The sequence below is a fragment of the Urtica dioica genome, chromosome 6 (genome assembly GCF_054948205.1).
Source record: "Urtica dioica subsp. dioica isolate 48M chromosome 6, U.dioica_male_clone48M_v1_H2, whole genome shotgun sequence".
Lineage (NCBI taxonomy): Eukaryota > Viridiplantae > Streptophyta > Magnoliopsida > Rosales > Urticaceae > Urtica > Urtica dioica.
In genome coordinates, this window is record NC_142761.1 from 44,399,827 (window position 1) to 44,421,848 (window position 22,022).

General features: G+C 34.5%; 3 protein-coding genes across 7 annotated transcripts; all 3 read left to right on the forward strand.

Moving 5' to 3' along the window:
• Nucleotides 1–1,292: 1,292 nt before the first annotated feature.
• On the forward strand, nucleotides 1,293–4,801 carry LOC149394527 (large ribosomal subunit protein uL3y). The gene is made up of 6 exons (XM_089616986.1): nucleotides 1,293–1,416; nucleotides 1,576–1,666; nucleotides 1,758–1,868; nucleotides 2,571–2,875; nucleotides 3,383–3,792; nucleotides 4,297–4,801. The coding sequence occupies exons 2-6, from the start codon at nucleotides 1,582–1,584 to the stop codon at nucleotides 4,553–4,555; spliced, it is 1,170 nt and encodes a 389-aa protein (XP_089473112.1). The 5' UTR covers nucleotides 1,293–1,416; nucleotides 1,576–1,581; the 3' UTR covers nucleotides 4,556–4,801.
• Nucleotides 4,802–6,607: 1,806 nt separating this feature from the next.
• Nucleotides 6,608–9,910, forward strand: TXR1 (Protein Transporter, Pam16). The gene is made up of 4 exons (XM_089616427.1): nucleotides 6,608–6,777; nucleotides 7,314–7,401; nucleotides 9,270–9,400; nucleotides 9,506–9,910. Exons 1-4 carry the CDS (start codon nucleotides 6,775–6,777, stop codon nucleotides 9,629–9,631), a joined length of 348 nt encoding a protein of 115 aa, XP_089472553.1. The 5' UTR covers nucleotides 6,608–6,774; the 3' UTR covers nucleotides 9,632–9,910.
• A 1,508-nt stretch (nucleotides 9,911–11,418) lies between these two features.
• Nucleotides 11,419–17,693, forward strand: LOC149394529 (clathrin interactor EPSIN 2-like). Of its 5 annotated transcripts, none has more exons than XM_089616793.1 (14): nucleotides 11,419–11,792; nucleotides 12,294–12,421; nucleotides 12,529–12,580; nucleotides 12,716–12,795; nucleotides 12,893–12,971; nucleotides 13,154–13,237; nucleotides 13,366–13,511; nucleotides 14,451–14,768; nucleotides 15,165–15,200; nucleotides 15,316–15,414; nucleotides 15,499–15,665; nucleotides 15,767–15,888; nucleotides 15,985–16,732; nucleotides 16,824–17,693. In XM_089616793.1, the coding sequence occupies exons 2-14, from the start codon at nucleotides 12,387–12,389 to the stop codon at nucleotides 17,201–17,203; spliced, it is 2,346 nt and encodes a 781-aa protein (XP_089472919.1). In that variant the 5' UTR covers nucleotides 11,419–11,792; nucleotides 12,294–12,386; the 3' UTR covers nucleotides 17,204–17,693. The 5 variants fall into 5 exon arrangements, with proteins under 5 accessions (XP_089472919.1, XP_089472921.1, XP_089472923.1 ...); XM_089616795.1 differs by having other exon boundaries at nucleotides 15,502–15,665; XM_089616797.1 differs by having other exon boundaries at nucleotides 15,168–15,200.
• Nucleotides 17,694–22,022: the final 4,329 nt, after the last annotated feature.

Below are 22,022 nucleotides of genomic sequence, written 5' to 3' on the forward strand. Positions count from 1 at the left end.
TTTAGATGGAAATGAGAGTTTTGTTGATCAAATTTGATGTTTTTATATATAAAAAAAAAATTAAATTAACTAATATGTTTACAACATTCGATGTTTCGAATATTTAGGGTTTCGTATTTTTTGTGCATTTTCCATATCCCGTGAAATCCAGATCTACGGTGACATGCGGTCATCCACATCGGCTCTGGCACAGTTGGCTGCAGTGATTTGCGGATCATTGCGGGTATATGTGGTGATTTGGTAGATCACTTCGGTTAAATTCATCGTATCCTATCATACGACATCGTATATCGTACATATCATGAAGTTCATCATAATCGTATTTTACCCTCAAATTAAAACCCTAACTTTTGAAATATGATCTAAATCAATCCTAACAATCTAATAACTATCTTAATCATTATTCAAACTATCTAAAATGAGATTTAACACAAAAAATTATGAAAACCCGACTTTTAGGCATTTTGAGAGCTCGACCTCAGCCATCGCTGAAAGTCGAAGAGTTGCCTCGTACGCCGTCATACTCCTTCATCCGCCTTCATACGGTGTTGTATAAGGTCGCACACTGCCATGCCCGGTTGGATTTTGGACGCTGGTGAGAGAGGGAGAGAATCCATGACAGATGGAGAGAGTAAGTGAGTGTGAATAAGTGAAAAGAGATGAACATATGGTTTTATGGTTTTAAGGGCATTTTTGTCCATTTTTGTATATAAAAGTCAAATTTTGAATATTTTCCAAGTAATTAGATTAGTCTTGATATTTGATTAATTTTGAGGCCCAATTTATGAAATTTATCTTTTTAGATTGTCATGAAGAGATTTTGCGGATGGATATGAGAAGGTTTTAGGTTTCATAAGTATTTAAAATATTCTCAAAGGCTATTTTGGTCCAAATATATTCAACTCACGAGATATTCCAGAAAAACATTTGAAAAAAAGGAAATGACCACAAATAGTATCAACTTTGATATTTTATACCAAAATAAATTAAACTATGTTTTTAGACATTTCTATTAGTAACTGTAGACATGAAACTATACAGTTATTATAAACTGTAGACTTATAAGTCTACAATACCAACAATTTTAGATATATTGGTCTACATTTACTGGTAGAAATTTTCAGAAATAAAATTTAGTTTATTTTTGTCAAAATATCAAATTTTCTACTAGTTGCAATTTTTCCTTGAAAAAAATATGGGTGTCTAGAGAATTAAGTGAAACAAATTGGGCCGATCGAATGGGCTTCAAATGAGCTTTTCTCGATCTGTCTCTTGACAGGCCTTGGTGAATTGGACCCAAAATAAAATCTCATCATCGTTCGAGACTATTAAAAGCCGAAAACCCTACTCACTAAAAATACTCTCTTTAGGGTTTTCCCGTATCATCATCTTCTGAACTCGGCTCACCAGAACCAGGTAATCTAATCGCCGCACGAGAGAGAGAGAGAGAGAGAGAGAGAGAGAGAGAGAGAGAGAGAGAGAGAGAGTGAGAGAGCTCTTTTTCCGTTCGCTCGATCGGATTCATAGATTCGAACGTGTTGTGATTGGTTGATTGATTCGTGTATTCGTTTCCAGGGAACGATGTCGCACAGGAAGTTCGAGCACCCAAGGCACGGTTCTCTCGGTTTCCTTCCCAGGAAGAGAGCTGCTCGTCACAGAGGAAAAGGTTTCTCATCTTTTTGTTTTTTTTCGACGCAGATCTTTTTTGTTCTGTTTGTGAAAGCTTGTTTCTGATTTATAAAGCTTCTGATTTTCAGTGAAGGCTTTTCCTAAGGACGATCAATCGAAGCCATGTAGATTGACTGCTTTCCTTGGTTACAAGGCTGGCATGACTCACATTGTTAGGGATGTTGAGAAGCCTGGATCAAGTGAGTCGATTTTTCTGTAGTAAGATTGAATATAAATGTTAATAACTGAAATGAAAAGCTTTATAGATTTTCTCAGGTTCCAGAATATAGACTTGCTTGTGAATCTGAACTTGTTTTCGTCGTGTCGTCTATATGAGTTGCTTTTGTTTTCGTTTCGGATTTCAAATAAATTATAAACTGAATGCAAAAAGCAGTTTTGTTTCTTTGTACTTTTGGAAGTAAAATGTCACCGAAAAAGAATACACTTTGGATTTCCTGAATATGTTTCTAATTTTTTTCTTCCGTTTTATATGTGTCAATTCAGAATATTTTTGAATTCTGATAATAACTTTGAGCTGTACATTTTAAAACTAACTTCAGAGGCTGTGACCACTTCCTAATTTTTTTCCCCAAATTTTTATCTTAGCCCAATATTGTAAGTGTTTTTTTTCATGTAATTTACTTTTGAATCGTAATAACTAGAGCTCCACAAAGAGCCTGCGAAGCTGTGACCATTATGGAAATACCTTCAATCAATTTTTACATTTTAGCCCACAATTATATAATGTTTTCATATATACCCCCCTAAATAATTTTGTTTCTTGCACACCCCTTGTAGAATATGATATTGTTCTAAAAATGAAATTTCTCCAATATCGGTTTCTATATATATATATGTACGAGTGAATTGTAATAACAATTTTTTTTGCGTGATTTTCATAGAGCTCCACAAGAAGGAGACTTGCGAGGCTGTGACGATCGTGGAAGTGCCTCCAATGGTGGTTGTGGGAGTTGTGGGTTACATCAAGACCCCTCACGGTCTTCGGTGCCTAAAGACTGTTTGGGCTCAGCATTTGAGCGAAGAGCTCAGAAGGAGATTCTACAAAAACTGGTGCAAGTCCAAGAAGAAGGCCTTCACTAAGTACTCGAGGAAGTACGAATCTGACGAGGGCAAAAAGGAGATTCAATCCCAGCTCGAGAAGCTCAAGAAGTACTGTACCGTCATCCGTGTTCTTGCTCACACCCAGGTATATAATTTCAACCCCGTTGTTTTTTTTTACCTTGTAGCCGAAACTATACTGATCAATTCCTCATTTGAAGATGGTAGTATTCAGTAAATAACTTTTGTTTTAATTCTTTTCATTGAATGATTTTTTCATGTATATTGAATTGAGATGTAAACGACAAAGAAAAAGTCGTATAAATTTGTAAATAGCAAGGATAAATCTTCATTTCATTTAAATTAATCGACTAGGTATATGTTTTAAATTTGTAAAAGCAAGTTTTCTTGAATAAGAATGAGATGTGAGATATTTTTGGAAAATAGAATAAGGTAGCTTGGTTAATTAAAAATTACAAAAAAGTTGAATCAATTTGTAAACAAATTAAAAAAATGTAAAAAATAAAGGAAAATAAAAGGTATTCTTTTCTCGGGAAAAAAGTTATAAAATGAGGTATCTCGGGTTAATTAACAGTTTATAATCTATTGTTTTTGCTTGGCTCGTAAAATTGGATTGGGTTTTTGTTGTTTTCAGATCAGGAAGATGAAGGGTTTGAAGCAAAAGAAAGCCCACGTGATGGAGATCCAGGTGAACGGAGGAGACATTGCCCAGAAGGTCGACTTTGCGTACAGCTTCTTCGAGAAGCAGATTCCGATCGACGCAGTGTTCCAAAAGGACGAGATGATTGACATCATCGGAGTCACAAAAGGAAAGGGTTACGAGGGAGTCGTGACCCGTTGGGGCGTGACCCGTCTTCCGAGGAAGACCCACCGTGGGCTCCGCAAGGTCGCCTGTATCGGAGCGTGGCACCCGGCTAGAGTCTCCTTCACCGTCGCTAGGGCCGGTCAGAACGGTTACCATCACCGTACCGAGATGAACAAGAAGATTTACAAGCTCGGAAAGGCCGGCCAAGAGTCTCACAACGCCATGACCGAGTTTGACAGGTCCGAACTCAAAGCTCATTCCTTTTCTTTTTTATTTATTTCATAAATATCTATTTTTTTTCACAGTATTTTCTTCTGTCAAAATCTTCTGAAAATAATCCCTCGAATAGCATGTTTTACTTTTTTTATCTCATAAATTTTAATTTATTTGGTGTGAAAATCTATATTATAGATCAATAGTTTTACAGTATTTTCCTTGTTTACACTTTATTTGACTTTTTTTTTTGTTTATTGTTTACAGTTTATATAAATAGAAGGGGCAAATTCGTCTTAAAATAATCCCTTAAATAGCACGTTTACTTTTTAATTTCATAAATATTTCTTTTTTTTACAGTAACTTCCTTGTTTTTTACGGTTTCAATTCAAAAGAGTTCAAATGTTCTGAAATTAATTTGTCAAATATCGAGTTTATTTTTTTGTTATATAAATATCTCATTTTTTACAGTTTAATTAGATTTAATAATACTAATCCAAATGGGTTTCTTATTTGCTTGTTTAATTCAGGACCGAGAAGGACATCACTCCGATCGGTGGATTCCCTCATTACGGTGTGGTCAAGGAAGATTACATCATGATCAAGGGTTGCTGCGTCGGACCAAAGAAGAGGGTCGTGACTCTGAGGCAATCTCTGCTCAAACAGACTTCGAGGCTCGCAACAGAGAATATCAATCTCAAGTTCATCGACACCTCTGCCAAGAACGGTCACAGTCGCTTCCAGACTCTGGACGAGAAGGCCAGGTTCTACGGCAAAGTCAAGGCTTGAAATCTTTGAAACCGATTTTTGTTTGCTCTTTTTTGGACTCCTTTGTTTAGTAGTATTTATTTTGTGCTTTGAGACAGATTTTTGTAGACCTATATTTTGTTGGACGTGTTTGTTTTTGTTACTCTTATGTTGAGTACATTTGCATTTGAGTTGAGTTATTGCTATATTGGCTTTAGACCACATCTCTATATTTAATTCAGATGCAGAATATCAAGGATTTAATTCAATATATAGGTATTTTAGCGATTTTCATTGCATTTGGGTTTAAGATTTGGTGAAAACAGACGGAAGATTTCTATTCAACATCTTGTCGAATTTTGGCTTCAAAATGATAACCATTTTATGTCGAATTTATAAATGTTGTTATCTTGTTAGAAGAAAAGTCTTCCATACGAAAAACGATAAATTTTTGACATACTCGAGTGGTTTCGTAGTGATGAAATAGTAGTTTTAAAGATAGGATTATTGAATGGTTGTGTTATAGTAGTTAGTTGCCATAAATTGTAGACTTGTGAGTTTACAATTAATAATAATTGTAGATAAGTCTACAATTACTAGTTAAGTGTAAATATGAAAATAGATAGCTCTCATAAACTGCAGACTTATGAGTCTACAATTAATAACAATCTCATAAACTGCAGACTTATGAGTCTACAATTAATAACAATTGTAGATGTATAAGTCTACAATTATTAGTTAAAGTGTCTAAAAATATAATTATTATTTTAGTCCAAAATATCAAAATTACCACTAGTTGAAATCATTTTTCAAAATATGAGCTTATTGTATCAGTTTATAACTTTTTGAGCACCCTCTCCTTAATAATTAGCTTTTGATGATGAGTTCTACCCAAAGAGTTATATCAATTGGTATCAGAGCCATAAATGGCTTTGGACGACTAGCTATCCCAATGCTTCGAACGACAGTTCACATGCCTCGAACAACGTTTCCTTGCCGGCCAAGAAAGGATGATGAATTTGAAAAATCAATGTCCTCGTTGGTCACGATTGGCACCCCTTTCTTGGTTCCAAGTAACCACTCCGAGTGTTGGAATCTATCAAGACGGAGCTTGTTCTGATACCAGTTGATACGTGCCTAAAGACATGGTATCGAAAATACAGAGAATATACAAAAATACAAGTTTGTTTTGATATTCATTTCCCCTATTTTTCTTTTATATTTGCCTTTATATAAGCAATTCTTAGAATATTCTAGACTATTTGAAACTAACACAAATGCTAAATCATTTTGCTAACATGTGACAACTAATCACAATTACGATTTGCATAAGCATGACCTAACAAGTCTTTGAGCTCGCAAGCTAGTTATTTTACAATAAATAGTTACATAGAACGTCGAAAAAGCATCTAATTCTTTACGCACGCACATTGTTTCTTTGTTTATTGATTCATTGTACTTCGAAAACATCATATTTAAATATTTATTCTCATTTCTTTATTGCAAGCAACTTACAACACCTTATTCCATTATCTTACTTCGTGATTTTGTGTTTCGATTAATTTGAATTTCATCTACAAGAGTTTGAAGCCTATAACTTACAAAATTACGATTTGCATAAGCATGACCTAACAAGTCTTTGAGCTCGCAAGCTAGTTATTTTACAATAAATAGTTACATAGAACGTCGAAAAAGCATCTAATTCTTTACGCACGCACATTGTTTCTTTGTTTATTGATTCATTGTACTTCGAAAACATCATATTTAAATATTTATTCTCATTTCTTTATTGCAAGCAACTTACAACACCTTATTCCATTATCTTACTTCGTGATTTTGTGTTTCGATTAATTTGAATTTCATCTACAAGAGTTTAAAGCCTATAACTTACAAATTTAAAACTGATTTTCATATGGAGTTCATAGAAATGATTTCATGTTCATTCTTTTTCTTCTTCTTCCTCAGTTTCATGTAGAGTTAAAAGTTAAAACATTCCCATAGGGACTAAATTGAAAAGAAAAAAAAGAAAAACACTAGAAATGCAAAAGGGCTAAGCGAAACGAAAAACACAAATTTATTAGTCTCTGCCGTCTTCGTGTTGTCTTTCTCTTCTCTTTTCCGAACTCTCTCGAGTCTGTCTCGCTCTCCGCAGAGCCAAAGTATTTCTCCAAAATAGCTCTCTCCGAATTCGTTTTCCGAATATCGCGGCCAATCGTCCGAACCCTAATTAGAGAGAGACCTAATCTCTGATTCTCTCAGCTATGGTACGTGTTTTCTGTTTCTTCTTTTCCTTTTGAAACTATCAAATTGATTGCCGAGAAAGCCTAGGGATGAAAATCATAAAAAAAAAAAAAAATTATTGCATACACTTGGTCGAACCTGGTGATGAGACAGAATTGATTGGAGAGTCTGATTAGGTTTTTCTTAGCTTCCATGACTTTGCAATGAGCACGGTCGTCTCATTTTTCTCGAAGTGATGATCAAGTTTCTAGTGAGATTTTTCATGTACTTTTGTTATTGATTGCCATGTTCAGAGTCTATGTTCGTTGTGACTGATTTGTGTTTGATATGCATGTATGTGAAACATAGAGGCACCGATTTGGCTCGAGGCATAAATTTTATGGTATAGAATTGTTTAGTTTTTGCGTTGTGTATGGGAATAATTATTATTATTTTTTTTTGGTGGCTTTTAAGCTCTTGAAACAGCTTGAGAATTATTTTGATTTTACTTGGAGCTTAATAAGTGCTTAACTTGAATCAAATTTTAATCGGCGATTGCTCTTCTTTCTTCTCTTTGCAGGCTGCCAAAATTCTCGCGAATCTGATTGTTATGGGTGGTGGTATATTGGCCCGGGCATTTTTTCAAGCATACCGTCAGGCATTAAATAGTAAGTACTTTCTAGTTCATTAATGATCCTAATTCCTATGACATGCTTATTGCAATAAACATGTTTTATGCGGGTGGCGATTCGGTCTTTGAAATCCGACACGGTGGTATTAGAATGCTCGAGTTGAATTAGAATAAGCGTGGATTTTCAATTGGGTGTATGACGTTGTGTGAGCGATTAGAATCACCTTGTGTTTATAGATGACTATGTTGCATTATTTAGTTTGTCATTAATAGTGGTTTTTGAGTAGTAATGGAATGTATACATTATACTTTCGTTTTGTCTCTCGAGTGGTTTCGTATTATGTGTTCTTTTTTTTTTTTAAATTTAAATTTTGACTTTTACAAATAGATGAAATTCAGAAGAGGTGGGTTTTACTGCGTGTTGTAATTTTATTGAGAGTGGGATAATCACTTTGTCTGTCAACGTCAAATTGAACTTGCTGGTTGTTGATTAAAACTGCCCAAAGGGTAGCTAGGTTGGATCGCTGTGCTTATCTAAATACATGTCTTAACCAAAAGATAATTCGTTTTAACCATTTTGTAAGTTTGTATTAAAGAAAAAAGTAAAATTCATATATATATTTTTTAAACTAGTGACTATATTGCCCGTGATCTCATTTGTAAAGCCTATGGGATATTTCCAGACGGACAATGATTCTTTTTCTAATCCATAACTCTTCATCTCATTAGTCGGATTGTTTAGGAAAACTGTTGCTTCACCATATTCTTCATTAACAGATACCCTTGTTACAGACTTTTAAGCATTGGAAAACTCTTACGAAACTTTGTAACAATCAGTGCCAGAAAATATCAGATGCTGTAGGAAAATTATTGCGTGCTGTGATACTTACTATATTGAATGGCGTTTCTGGATATGATCTTTCTGTATTTTTTTACTAGGAACTTGATAACAAACCATTTCCCGAAACAGACAATGTTTATTGTTTTATTGTTTATGATTGGTCATTGATCATTATGTCCTGTGTCCACGTATTAGGACTGATAAATATCATTATTGAAAAAGATCAGAAAATAAACTCTTGCAACCATATGATTATATTTAACGAACTCTCCACAAGGCTACAAGCTTGTTATTTAGATCTACTTAACAGTTCAACCGAAGCTGCTCATTCTTGAGAATCAACATGTTTATTGATTTCAAATACAACGTAATGTCGCTAAAGTGACCGTATTGATAACTAAAACTCCATCTTTTGCCTTTTTATTCCCAAGAAGAATAAAATGTCGAAAATGCTTTTTTCTCCAACCACCCATTCCATCCCAACATCATTATTCACTGAAACCGAAAGAATATTTCCCAAAGCCATGACGTTTGCAAAATGCAAACGCAGACAATATCAGCAAATCGAAACCGAGACACCCTTGCTTCAGTGTTGTCTCCAAGCTCTATTTTTTAGTGAAATTTATTGTGAATGGTCAATGTTTTCTTCGACATGCTTGTTTCATGATCCATGACCAGAAGATTCCTTTCAGATGGTACCATAAAAGTCGCTTTTGATTCCACTGCTCTATTTGTTTTTTTTTATTAGTATTGTGTGTGTGTGTGCGTGTGCGCGCCTATCTATATTTCAAAGCTTTTGTATGACTAAACATCTGAATGTTAAATTTGACTTGGAAGTTTCTATTTGCAAAAAGAGTAAACTAGATCTCATTTTCTTTGTGTTTTATTTTCTCTATAGTCATCAGTCATTAAACCACTGGGTCATTTTTTTGTATCAACGTACAAGATATATATATATATTTTTTTTCATTTGCTTTTACTTCAAGGAGGTTCGTTAGGTTTCTTTGATATGGATTGTTAATCCGGTTAATATTCATTGACAATCGATCTTTGGCTTACTTTAGATGCCTCGAAATCCGGTGTTGCTCAAGAAACAATGCAAAACGTGACACGGCGAGCGAAAGCCATGACAGAGCAAGAAGCTAGGCAGATCCTTGGGGTCACCGAGGAAACCGCCTGGGAAGAGGTTTTGAAGGTTTGATACCCGAACTCTGCAACTATTCTAACACTTTGCGTATTTTTTATTTTTTTATTTTTTTAAAATTTACTAATGTTTCCCTGGGTCGTCTCGTGTGTGCAGAAATACAATACATTATTCGAGAGAAACTCGACAAACGGGAGCTTTTACATTCAGTCAAAAGTTCACAGAGCCAAGGAGTGTTTAGAGGCTACCTATCGAGAAAAATCGCAAGGCACGCCTAGTTAAAAATAAAAAAGCGAGTTCTTTTTTTGCAATTAGGCCCTGTGCCTTGTTGTGTAATTAATTGCAAATCTCTCCCATATTTGCGTTTCCTCACCGAAAAGTTCTTTCTTTTTCTTCTTCTTCCTGATATCCTCTGTATTATTTTATTTTATTCCTGCGTCAAAAGAAGGGTATGTTGAATGAGTGTTTTTTTCTTTCTTTCTTTCTTCTTCATGTTCTAAAGCATCTAAGCAATAGAGTTGGGTACCAATTACTGAATTGGTAAACTATATTTCATGGGAACCTCTTAACTTATTAGCACTTCTTACTGCAATTTGATTAGGCGTGATAGTTTTTTTTTTTTTTTTTTGGGTGGGTGTTATGAAAAGGGTGTCTTGTTGCAGATTTGTAGTGCGATATGGTTTTAGGGCCATTATTAAACATATAAAAAGAAAACTACTAATGCCAAGGCATCTTGGATGGAATAAGATACAATGCATGACTCAATTTTGCGTCCAATATTTGTTCCATTTCAATAATGTAATGTATATACAACGAAATATTACACGAATCCTATTGTACATAGGCGCCAAAAAAGAAAGAAAGATAATATTTGTGGAAAAATAGTTTGATGAATTTACTACCAAAATAATGATAGCTATTTATCTATATGCAAATGCTTTAGAGTTTCTTAAAATAAAACCGAGTGGCGGTTGGGGTTTTGTCGTGATGTAGGCGGTGATTCTGCCCATTTGTTATCCCGGCTCGACCACGGGAGAGACTAAATTAAGATGAGTTTCGATGGATTAGGTATGACAAATTTGTGCGATCCGGTGAAGGCACTTTCGTGGAAATCGTTTTAAATTTTTATTCATAAATATTTCACTTTTTTATTTTATTTTATTATGATAATACCTCGTTTTATTTGTTTATACAATTTTATTCCTTATTGTTAGCAGTACATTTGACTTGTTTTTTTAGTTTACCGTTTCAGTTAAAATAACGGAAAAATAATTTGAATCTTAAAAAAAAATTAAAGTATAGATAAAATCGTTAAAATTAAGGGAATCTGCATCTCCAAAATAAAGTTTTAGTGAAAATTTTCCCATAGCAGAACTTTGTCAACGACACTGCATAAGGCCATTGGTGTGTTGAGTTTCATCGTCGGTGGTGGTGCGACTTGAGACTCATTTGAAGGTTGTGCAACGTGGGTCGTTTTCATAGTGATGTCGGATCAGATGATGATTTAGGGTCCATCAAAATTTATTTATAATGCCTATCGTAAAAAAGCCGAATCCATAACATATATAATAAAGATGAGAGGTTTGCGAACTCTCATGATAAAAAAATTATATTCAAAATAATTATTCTATAAAACTTATTTATAAATTTAAAAATATATTTCACATATTTTGTTTGTTTGTTTGTGATGTCTAATTATATTACTAAATATTTGATAATTTTTTGAGCTATTAAATCCTATCATTAATATAAAAAAGACTTATTAACATAACTCGTGTAGTGAGGCTCTACTGAAACTACACTTATAATTATTAATTAGGATTAAGTTCCCATAGAAAAATAAAAGATTTCAGTAGATATTGAAATTAATATCAAATGAAATATTTGGTAAATAAATAAATTAACGTGCGAGGAGAGTCTTCAAGCATTTGACTCTTTGAAACAGTCTTCTTTAGCCACCGACTCTTTCTTACATGCAAATTATGCAATACAGTACACAACAACATCATTACAATTCATCAATACTTTAATAAATATATATATTTATAAAATAAAAATAATACATTATTATATTTAATTTATTATTACAACACCACCAAACGAACAAGAACAACAACACAAGACCATATTCATTCAAAAGGAAAGGGAAAGAAAATAAAAAAAATTGAGAAGAAGAGAAGGGAAAAGCAAAGCTTTAACAAATTCTCTGCGTGGAAGTTGCGCTGTCTTTCTCTTCTCGTCATTTGCCTTTCTTTTCGCCCCCGAAATTATAGAGATTCATAAAAACACCCCCAAATCTCTCTCTCTCTCAATTCCTGTTATTCGGACATAGAACCGAGCTCCAAGGTTTTCTCTGCAACGAGCTCTCTCTCTCTCTCTCTCTCTTACAGATCAAATCAGATCGGATCAGATCGGACCAGTGCTCTCCGATCGTCTGGCTCAGGTTCTCATCTCTCAACTAGATCTAGGAACATTTCCTCGTTTTTTTTTAGATCTAATTCCTTTTTCTTTCTCGGTGCGTATTGTTGTTCTATTTTTTTTAGCTACTTCATTCAACCGCGAAATTTTGGTTTTACCTTTTTTCTTTTTCTGTATTTGTGGATATGATTTTTGTGATTGCGCGTTCGAATAATTGTGTTGTAGGAATTTTCAAAATTGAGCTCGTCTTTTTGTTGTTGATACTTTCCCGAATAGTGCAGAGTTTTGTTTGAATGATTTGTTTCTCTGGAAATTAGATTAATCTTAAATATTTCGTGTTAATGTATTTGAAGATATGGAACCTGACATTTTAGTCATCGTATTCATGTCTTTCTTCCTAAATTTCAATATCTATATTTGGGAAGATGGTATTTGACGGTTCAAAGCTGGAATCTTGATTTTCAAGTGATCATTGGTCAAATGTTGTACGCTTATTGAATCTCTCGTTGTTTTTTTGAAACCCTAGGAACAGTGAATGAGTGATTCTTGAAGAGGAAAATTATTTCTTTTCGTCCCTCGTTTCGCCGTTTATTTATTCCGAATAGCAGCAGCAACAACGATGAAGAAAGTATTTGATCAAACCGTCAGAGACCTGTAAGTCTTTAATTTTAATCTCAGAAGATTCCCATTTGATGAAATTCACGAGTTCTTTTTCATTCATAGTCAGCAAATTGATAAATCTTAATGCTCTTTTCGTGCAGCAAGAGAGAGGTGAATAAAAACGTTCTTAAAGTTCCTCGTATAGAACAGAAGGTATCAGTTTTTCCTTTTTCGTTTCTTTCTTTCATTTTCCACTTTGTAGCTCTCAAGCTATTTGGCTATTTGAAAACAAGGTTCAACGCGGACATTTGATTCCGTATTCCTGATTTTTTTATTTTTTATATACAGGTTCTCGATGCTACTAGCAATGAGCCTTGGGGTCCGCATGGATCGCTTCTTGCCGATATTGCAATGGCTTCAAGAAACTAGTAAGATTTGTAATTTTGTTCTCTGATTAATGATTAATGATTAATGATATTATTGCTATGCCTTAAGTTGCTGGATTAACTTTCGAACTATTTGCAGTCATGAATACCAGATGATCATGTCGGTAGTGTGGAAACGAATTAACGACACTGGAAAAAATTGGCGGCATGTTTACAAGGTCGTACTCTTATTTGACGTCTCATACTATTATTGTCGGATCTTTGATCTTGAGACAATGCTGGTCCTTTAAACATCAAGGCACTTATTGCTTATAGTTATCGATTTTTTTTTTTGGTTCAAGTTTCGAACTTTCATTTAATTGGAATGTGGCTCAGGAGACTGATTTTTCTCGTTCATCAGGCTTTGACTGTTTTGGAATACATGGTAGCCCATGGCTCAGAGCGTGTCATCGACGAGATCAGAGAGCATGCATATCAGATATCAGTAATCTCCTATTCATATTATGCTTGCATTTTGTTTTTTTTCCCCTTGGAAATTTGGTCTTTATTTCTGTGTTGTATCTTTTTGAAATGATTCTGATCAATATAAAATGTTTCTTTCCTACCCTACAGACGTTGTCGGATTTTCAATACATTGACTCCAGTGGACGAGACCAGGGAAGCAATGTCAGAAAGAAATCTCAAAGTATTGTGGCCCTAGTGAACGATAAAGAGAGAATTATTGAAGTTAGACAGAAAGCAGCGGCTAATAAAGACAAGTAAGTTAACTAGCTAATGATACATGTTTCATACTACATTTCTAAATCATCATGGATATCCTTCCCCCGGGTATTTACTTTGACAAAAAAGTTCGAAGTACTCTCTTTTTTTTTTTTTTTTTCCCCTACAATAAATAGTAAAATTGTGTCTGGCATGCGAGGTTCAAATTTTTTAACGGGTTATTAAGTTATATAGCCACACCTCTGGTTAATTTCTTGTAAATAGCCAAGTGGATTTATTAACAGATTAGTAATAGATTTATTTAACCCAGCCAAACATGTAAAAAATAGGTAGTTAATAGGTTGCCACGTATGCAAGTTGGCTATTTACAAAGTATTTACCAAAGGTTGGCTAATTTACAATTCCTATAGTTTAGGTGGCTTACATAGCCAATTTTTTTTTTTTTAAATCATACATATTCAATAGGTCTGGCAACAGCCTGTTGCCCAGTGGTTAATTTTCTTTAATCTTTCTAACAACTTTCATGTACGGTTCAGTAAAGAACATGCCACGTTTTAGTTGTTCAAATTGATATCGTAACAATAATATCATGTTCCGACGCTATTCTAATTAGGCTGGATTTGTGGTTTTCAGTATATGAGATATCTCAACATATGTAGAGATCAAAGGAAGTTACTTTTCTTTGTTTCCAAAGCAGGTGTTCATGTTACGCCAAAAAAATATTCAAGTCAAGTATTCATCATTCACTGCTTGTATCACACAGATTTTTGTAGGAATATATCAATTTGATTGTGTTTTAAATGAAAAGCCTCTGTGACTCCAATTTTTTTTTTTTTTTTTTGGAATTCTCTTTACGCCATTTGGCATGTTATTTCTGGGATGCATTGAAAATTAGATATTACATGCTGAGATGTTATGTTTTCCATTGAAAAATGAGACGGTGACTGAGATTCGAGATTTTTTCTTTCCGAGGACAGGTATCGTAGCCCATCGTCAACAGGCGGAATGTACAGGCCTGGTTCTGGCGGATACGGTGACAGATACGATGATGACCGATACGAAGGACGTTATGGCGGCAAGGATGATGATCGGTACGGAAAGGAAAGGGAATGGGGTGACGATCGATATGGAAAAAACGGGGATTCAAACAGCCGTGACGGGGATCGCTACGGAAGAGATGACAATTACAGGGGAAGAAGCCAAAGCATTGATGATGAACAATATGCTCAAAGAAGTAGAAGCTCGGATAGAGAAAGAGATCGTTCAGTCGAGGATGATGGTCAATATTCTTCCCGGTATGATGTAATTGCATATTAGAATATCCTTTATAATATCCCTCAACTGTTAACTGACTTTATCAGCCTATCCTCTTTTATATTATGTTTACTTGGTGTATGTGAGAATAGAAGTTGGTCAACGACATTTGGTTTGACTCCTACTAGTTCTTGTTTCCTCTTTTTTATTTATTTATTTATTAATTTTTGTCGTTGTCATGCTATCTTCTTTCCTTCACTACCTTATGAAGCTTCATTATTGATAACAAACAAATAGAAACAAGTCTCCGGTCTTTTATTATCTTTCTTATAAACTTACTATTATTAGGAGAAATTTGTTCTAAATCATCTATTATTTCATACTACTATAAAGTATATGTAGTTAGTTCTTAGCTGATGTCTTTCTTCCTTTGACAGCAGTGGGACCAGGGCCGAGGATTCTGTCGATGGAAGGTAAATTTCTTCTCGATGCATTTCAATAGTTATGCTCTTGGTTTGGCGTAATTGTTTCAAGAGAACAATATCAATAAATCTCTTATATGTTGTATGAAATTGTTTAATTTTTCAGTCGGAAGCTTGATAGGAAATTCTCCGAACAAAACATTGGTGCTCCTCCAAGTTATGAGGAGGCTGTTAGTGACTCGAAAAGTCCTGCCCATCTGGAGAGGTATAATCCTTCATGGAAAAAAGTTACTGACATACTTTTTTATTTTCACCGGTAAAATAAATAATTAAATATATATGTTGATAGCAGGGAAGTTGAAGCTCCGGTGGCACCCATTCCAAAAGCATCTCCTTCGCCCGTAATTTCTTCGGCCCCAAGCCAATCGACCGCCGCTGCTCCCGAAACTTCCGTATCTCCGGCGAACCCAGAAGTGCAATCTTTTGATGAATTTGATCCGCGCAGTTCATTTACAGGTACTACCACGGCCGTGACTTCGTTCTGAACAAGGCCTAAAATACTTTATTATTCGTTACTGATCCATTTGCTCTCTGTTTTTTCGTGTAAAAATCATCAGCTACTCCACCAGTTAGTGCCAACAATCCCGAGATGGACTTGCTCGGTTCATTGGCACTGGCGATTGTGCCGACTGAAACCGAGTCTGCATATGTCCCACCACCTAATCATTCTGCTAATCAGGTACCTAGTTCTCGATTATATAGTTATTCCGAGCCTTCTCTTCTTTTTTTTCGCTGCTTCTTATATCGTATCCTCTTTTCGTTTTATTTGGGTTAGCCCTTTGGAGATCCATTTGGCGACTCTCCTTTCAAGGCCGTACCTTCTTCTGAAACAGTCCAGCCTCCTCAACCACAGACTTCCACTTCCACTGCCTCCTCGCTCCACGTGGCAGACCCGGCGGCGGGACCCACCTTTGACTTCGGGGACCCTCTCTCGGGCCTGACTTATTCCACCACGAGCTTTCCGACCGTTCAAGCCTCGCCGTCGTCGAACCCGGACTTTTTGCCTCCCGAGCTTTCAACCTCGCAGCAGAGCAGCACCGATGTGTTGGCCGATATTCTCCCGCAGCAAATTCCTGGGCCGAATCCTTACGGGAACTTTCAACCACAGCCCGGTCCCGGGGCTCTGGTCACGGTTCCTCAGCCTCAAGGGGTTCAAGGGAATTATATGAATCACGCTCCGGCCATGACAACGACCTCTCATATGATTCCCAACGCGCAGTTCAACGGCGGTCAATATCTCCCACCGCAAGGACAATTCGCCGCTCCAAACAACGGTGGAAACTTTTATCACCAACAGCAACAACAAATACAAGGCGCTCCGATGGGAATTCGTGCTCCGCAACAAGCTGGCTATCAACCGCAACCACAACCACCACCACCACCGGCGGGGAATAACGACGTTCTGGGAAACCTTCTTCCGCAAGCAACGCCGCCGAACCCGGCGAAAGACAAGTTCGAGACCAAGTCCACGGTCTGGGCCGATACTCTGAGCAGAGGGCTCGTTAATTTGAATATATCCGGACGTGAGTATAGTTTTATCACACGATAACCTGGCGTTTTCTTAGTTTTTTTTTTTTTTTTGTAATTTTTTTTTCCGGCTCGTTTCACGTGCAGCTAAAATCAATCCGATGGCGGACATAGGAGTCGATTTCGACGCGCTGAACAGGAGAGAGAAGAGAATGGAGAAACCCGCTGCGACTCCGGTGATTTCGACGGTGACGATGGGAAAGGCGATGGGTTCCGGTTCCGGGATTGGCCGCGCCGGAGCCGGCGGTCTCAGACCGGCTCCGAGCCCGATGATGGGTATGGGTCACTATGGCGGTCAAGGTATGATGAACAACCAGCAAATGGGAATGGGAATGGGAATGGGAATGGGAATGGGTCAAGGTCCTCCGATGCAACCACCGGGCGGGTCAAACGTACCCGGTTATAATCCGATGATGGGACCGGGTGGTTATAATCCCACGCAGCAGCCGTACGGTGGTTACCGATGAGGGAGGTATTTCGAGTTTTTTTTTTTTTACCTTTTTCCAAAATTATATAAGGCATGACGAAAGAAGAGAAATTGAGAAAATCCTTGAAAAGAGTTTTACCGACCAAGCCACCGGGCATTTGATAGTGTCTATTCTCTGGTCTGGAGTTCTGTTCTATATCTCAGTGAATTGCTGGTTTCAGCTGTGGTTTTTGTTTTTGTTTTTGTTTGTTTGTTGTGAGATGTGTACCAAAGTGATAATCAGTCTCAGGTTATCTCCAATATTTTTTTTTTCCCTTCATAATTTGTCATATAATTATATATAAATATTGTCACTGGTCAAAGAGGTTTTTGAATTAATCCGATTTTACTTATAAATCATACTATAGCTTCATTCATTATTGTATCATTTTATTGGCCATTATTTGGCTGTACTTAATAACGATAAGTTGTAAGGAGATGCTATATTTTATTGTTGCGACCCAATATTGATTAATATTAGGGTTTTTTTTTTTTTTTTTTTTTTGAGGGAGTACATGAAATTGTTGTTGGGTGGTTGTATTTTTTAGAAGCGTTTGGTCGTAAACAGAGAATCTTAGCGTTCCATCTACTTTTTGGTGAATTTTTGTTTGGCCGAACTGATGAGTTTGTAAATAATTTCATGTGTCGAGAAAATTGATTTATCAGTATGGAAATTACTGTATGATTTCCGAACTGATGAGGTTTGTAAATAATTTCATATGTCGAGAAAATTGAGTCCCGGAAATCATACAGTATGGAAGCATAGCCCTGGAAATCATACAGTATGGAAACAAAAAGTATGATTAATCAGTATGGAAATTACTGTATGATTTCCCTCAGAAAATTGAGTCCCGGAACTTACCTTTTTCATATTGGTTAACCTTTCGAGAAGATTGATTAAAAATTTGAAACACTAAATTACCTTTTAAACTATTGGTCTACAAATCAAACATGGAAAAAGGCTAAATTTTGATAGATAAAAAATTGAACATAATTTAAATCCAATTCGTAGCCCCGAATTTCCGCGAATCGATTTGAGATATATATTTGAGCAAGTGAAATACCTTTCAAAATGATTATGAGTTGCATCTTTAATACAGGTGGGCCACACATCTTAATGTGTAACACCCACTTTAAGAGAATTCAAACAAAGAAAAAGAGAAACACTCACTTTGGGAAAATGATTACAGAATTCATAGACTTTTTACTCATGTTTTGAGAAGATTATTATCTTTAGCCAAAGAGTTATTTCTTGAGAATTCTCTTAACTATCGTCATTTGATAAAAAATTTCCAATTTTCCAAAAAAAACTTAATTTGACCAAAAATATTACTAGTAGATGTTGATGTCAACAAATAGAAAACCCAAAACTTACAGATGTCAACAATAGATCTCAATTGTTGACATCATGTTAATGGTAAAAGGGAAAATGACACAAATATACCATGTGTTTTAGTGAAATATCGAGTTTAACCTTTGGTTTTAAAAAATATCGAGTTCATACCCTCTGTTTAACTAAAATGACGAAATTATACCATCTGTTTAACTAAAATGACGCAATTATACCTTGAAATAGACAACAGCACCACAAATCTTCTTTTTATTGAATTTTCATTGACGTTCAATATAATATTTATATATAAACACCAATTATCTTTATTCATTCACGCCATATATGTAATTTATTTAAAAACTAAAAAATAAACAACAGTGTCTTAGTCGTGAAAAACACAAAAAGATGCAAATGAGTAAAAATCGACAGTTGATAGTCATAAAAATCACAATTTCGAACATATAATCAAAGATTTAGAGTTGCAATTCGAACACGGAATGAAATAATCTATTGGGAGATATGAATTTTATTATTTAATTTCAATTTAAGGCTAATTTTATTTCAAAATTGAGAATTTGAAAATTAGGGTACTGGTTTCGATTTGATTCGATCGGTTTTTCTTACATAAAAGTTAATATCAATGAAAGGGAGATTTGTGATACTGTTATCAATTTCAAGGTATAATTGCGTCATTTTAGTTAAACAGAGGGTATAATTTCGTCATTTTAGTTAAACATAAGGTATGAACTCGACGTTTTTGAAAACCAAAGGTTAAACTCGACATTTCACTAAAACACAGGGTATATATGTGTTATTTTCTCATGGTAAAATTGTATTTGTATAAATAACTTACTATTATTTCTTGCCAAATTAAACTTTTGGTGAAAAATTGAAAAAAAAACTTATTAAATGGTGATAATTGAGACAATTTCTCTTATTACTTTATCATGAATCAAAATCATATTACTTAATCATGGTGTGCGAATGTAATTTTGATGAGTTTATGAACCAGCCTGATAAGTGATATCTATAATTTATGAAAATATCTTCACCCAATTGTTCATGTTGAACCAGCCTGATAAGTGATATCTATAATTTATGAAAATATCTTCACCCAATTGTTCATGTTGAGATTTTCAAAAAGTTATAGACTCGGCTCGTTAACATCATTAAAAAAAGTGGTCATTATTGGTTGTATCTCAATTTGAAGATTTACTATGCATATATTATGGATTTTCTTCTAAAACCTGTTTTGTTGAGAACAAATTTATATTGAGATTGAGGTGTTGGAATTATGTCCATGAAGTATTGCGTGAGGCCTCATCATTTATAACAAGAACTATTTTTTAATCAATTCAACTTTTTATTTATAAGAATAACTATTTTTTAATCAATTACATGAAGTGTTAGAATTATGTCCTTGAAGTAGTGTGTGAGGCCTACTATTGATGTTCTTGGTCTAAAAAAACGATGGACTTAAGCTCTCGATCACTTCGAACCCGCTATCGATCGAACGTCTTCATACAATCCATCAATAAATCATTTCTTAAATTGACTGATCTATTATTTTAATCTTGGTCGATAGACATTTACGAGTTTGATCGATTATTTCACACGTTCTATTCTCGAATGTTGTCGTTGCGGTCACACCATATGTCGAGACTCGATACCATCTCACACAGATCTCACACATATTTCAAGTGCTCACTAATTCAAAATAAATTGTAGATTAAGTATCTTGTGATGAGATTTGTAGATTAACAGAGAAAGGGTCTTTATAACACATTGTGTGATTGTGAAGTGATTATGAAATATGAGATTTCTAGTAATATTGTTTGACGTCTCCGATGTATTAGAAAATTTAGATGGGCAATACTTCAGTATTTTTCCGTAACAATTAGAATGATTTTTTTTTCTTCTCGCAAAATAGATCGCTAATTGATTTATTTATTTATATTAAAATAAGTTTATTTATAATTTTATAGGCGGCTAGTCACAATTATTGAGCGCATGACGTGCAAGAATGACGTCACTCTTTTTGTTTGCTTTACAGGCGGCTATCTCTTTTTTTTTTCCCCTTCTAATTTTTGTTTTATTTTTGGGTGCTTAGTTGGCATTATAATATTCGCATTTCTTCTAAAAATTTATGCTTATGCGCATATCAGAGCTATCAAAGTGGACAGAATATTTATTTCTGGACCCATGTTAGCTAAACGAATGGACTATGAGAGAATATCACATGGAAGAGAAAGTACCCACGAGAAAACAACAAAGGTTGATTTGTCATTGATATATCTCATAATCATTTATTTAGTGCTTTTGACTTTTCGATGTGTAGGCAAAAAAAAAAAAAAATGATACACATTATTGAAATATATAAACATATATGTGGTTAACTTTGCAGCTGTGAGCTCACCTGCTCCCATCACTATTCTTCGTCTAATCTTCGCCAAATTGATTTCTTTTTTCTAGTCTCAATCATATATAAAAAAAACTATTTTCCACAAAAAAAAAAAGTTGAAATACTATTATGAAAGAAAAAATCGAAATAGATGTTGATATGGTGGGACATTATTGACAGTCCCATAATTTAATGAATGTATGGATCAGAGTCATGAGGCCATGTTATATATATATTTATCAAGATTTTAAATATCGTTACCAATCAGATATCGATGATCCTGTTTTATTGAGATATCGGTTACCGACGGAAATACAAACGGAGATTTTATAGATATTTAAAATATCGCTACTGATATACCGATCAAAATTTTACTGAGATATCGATTATCGACGAAAATATCGACGGATATTTTATAAAATGATATGTATATATATATATATATATATATATATATATATATATTTCAAAATCAAAATCTTAACATATATTAATTTTTATTTATTTTTCAAATTAAATTAATGTTCTTCATATACATATTTAGATTGCTACAATTTATATGTTTATTTTTTTTATGAGTACGAGACTTGATATGAAATTATTATTCATAATGACATGTGTACTATAAATGTTCTCTGTCAACAATAATTCAAAATAAAAAATAAAATTAGTAAACATATTATACAAATTTTTTTAAAAATGAGATTCATAAAAATTGAACAATATTTTATCGAATTTTAACTATTTAACTCACAATTTTTGTAAAAAAGTTGTATGATATTTTAAAATTATAAGTTATATCATACATATCATATCGAGACTCTTCAAAAATCTAGATATCGGTTAGATATAATTAGATATCGCATATATTTAAAAGTTTGATATATATTGAGGTGATATCGGTAATCTTTATGCAATTTGATTCTTCCAATAATGAGTTTAAGATATTTATATGGACCCAGCTGTGTTATCTTTTAATTTGGTCCAATATGTATTCAAAGTTCAAACCAGGTTTCACCACTTTACACGTCTCAAATAAGATTACAAAATACATATGTCCCACATTCCACCAATCTCTCTCTCTCT

Bases quoted from the DNA above. Each gene is read 5' to 3' on its own strand.
- LOC149394527 (XM_089616986.1), top strand. From the start codon at position 1,582: ATGTCGCACAGGAAGTTCGAGCACCCAAGGCACGGTTCTCTCGGTTTC. The intron at 2,876-3,382 runs GTATATAATTTC...TGTTGTTTTCAG, and splicing joins GTGTTCTTGCTCACACCCAG to ATCAGGAAGATGAAGGGTTT. The intron at 3,793-4,296 runs GTCCGAACTCAA...TGTTTAATTCAG, and splicing joins GCCATGACCGAGTTTGACAG to GACCGAGAAGGACATCACTC.
- LOC149394529 (XM_089616793.1), top strand. From the start codon at position 12,387: ATGAAGAAAGTATTTGATCAAACCGTCAGAGACCT. The intron at 12,796-12,892 runs GTAAGATTTGTA...AACTATTTGCAG, and splicing joins GCAATGGCTTCAAGAAACTA to TCATGAATACCAGATGATCA. The intron at 15,666-15,766 runs GTACTACCACGG...AAAAATCATCAG, and splicing joins TCCGCGCAGTTCATTTACAG to CTACTCCACCAGTTAGTGCC.
- TXR1 (XM_089616427.1), top strand. The intron at 7,402-9,269 runs GTAAGTACTTTC...GGCTTACTTTAG, and splicing joins ATACCGTCAGGCATTAAATA to ATGCCTCGAAATCCGGTGTT. The intron at 9,401-9,505 runs GTTTGATACCCG...TCGTGTGTGCAG, and splicing joins CCTGGGAAGAGGTTTTGAAG to AAATACAATACATTATTCGA.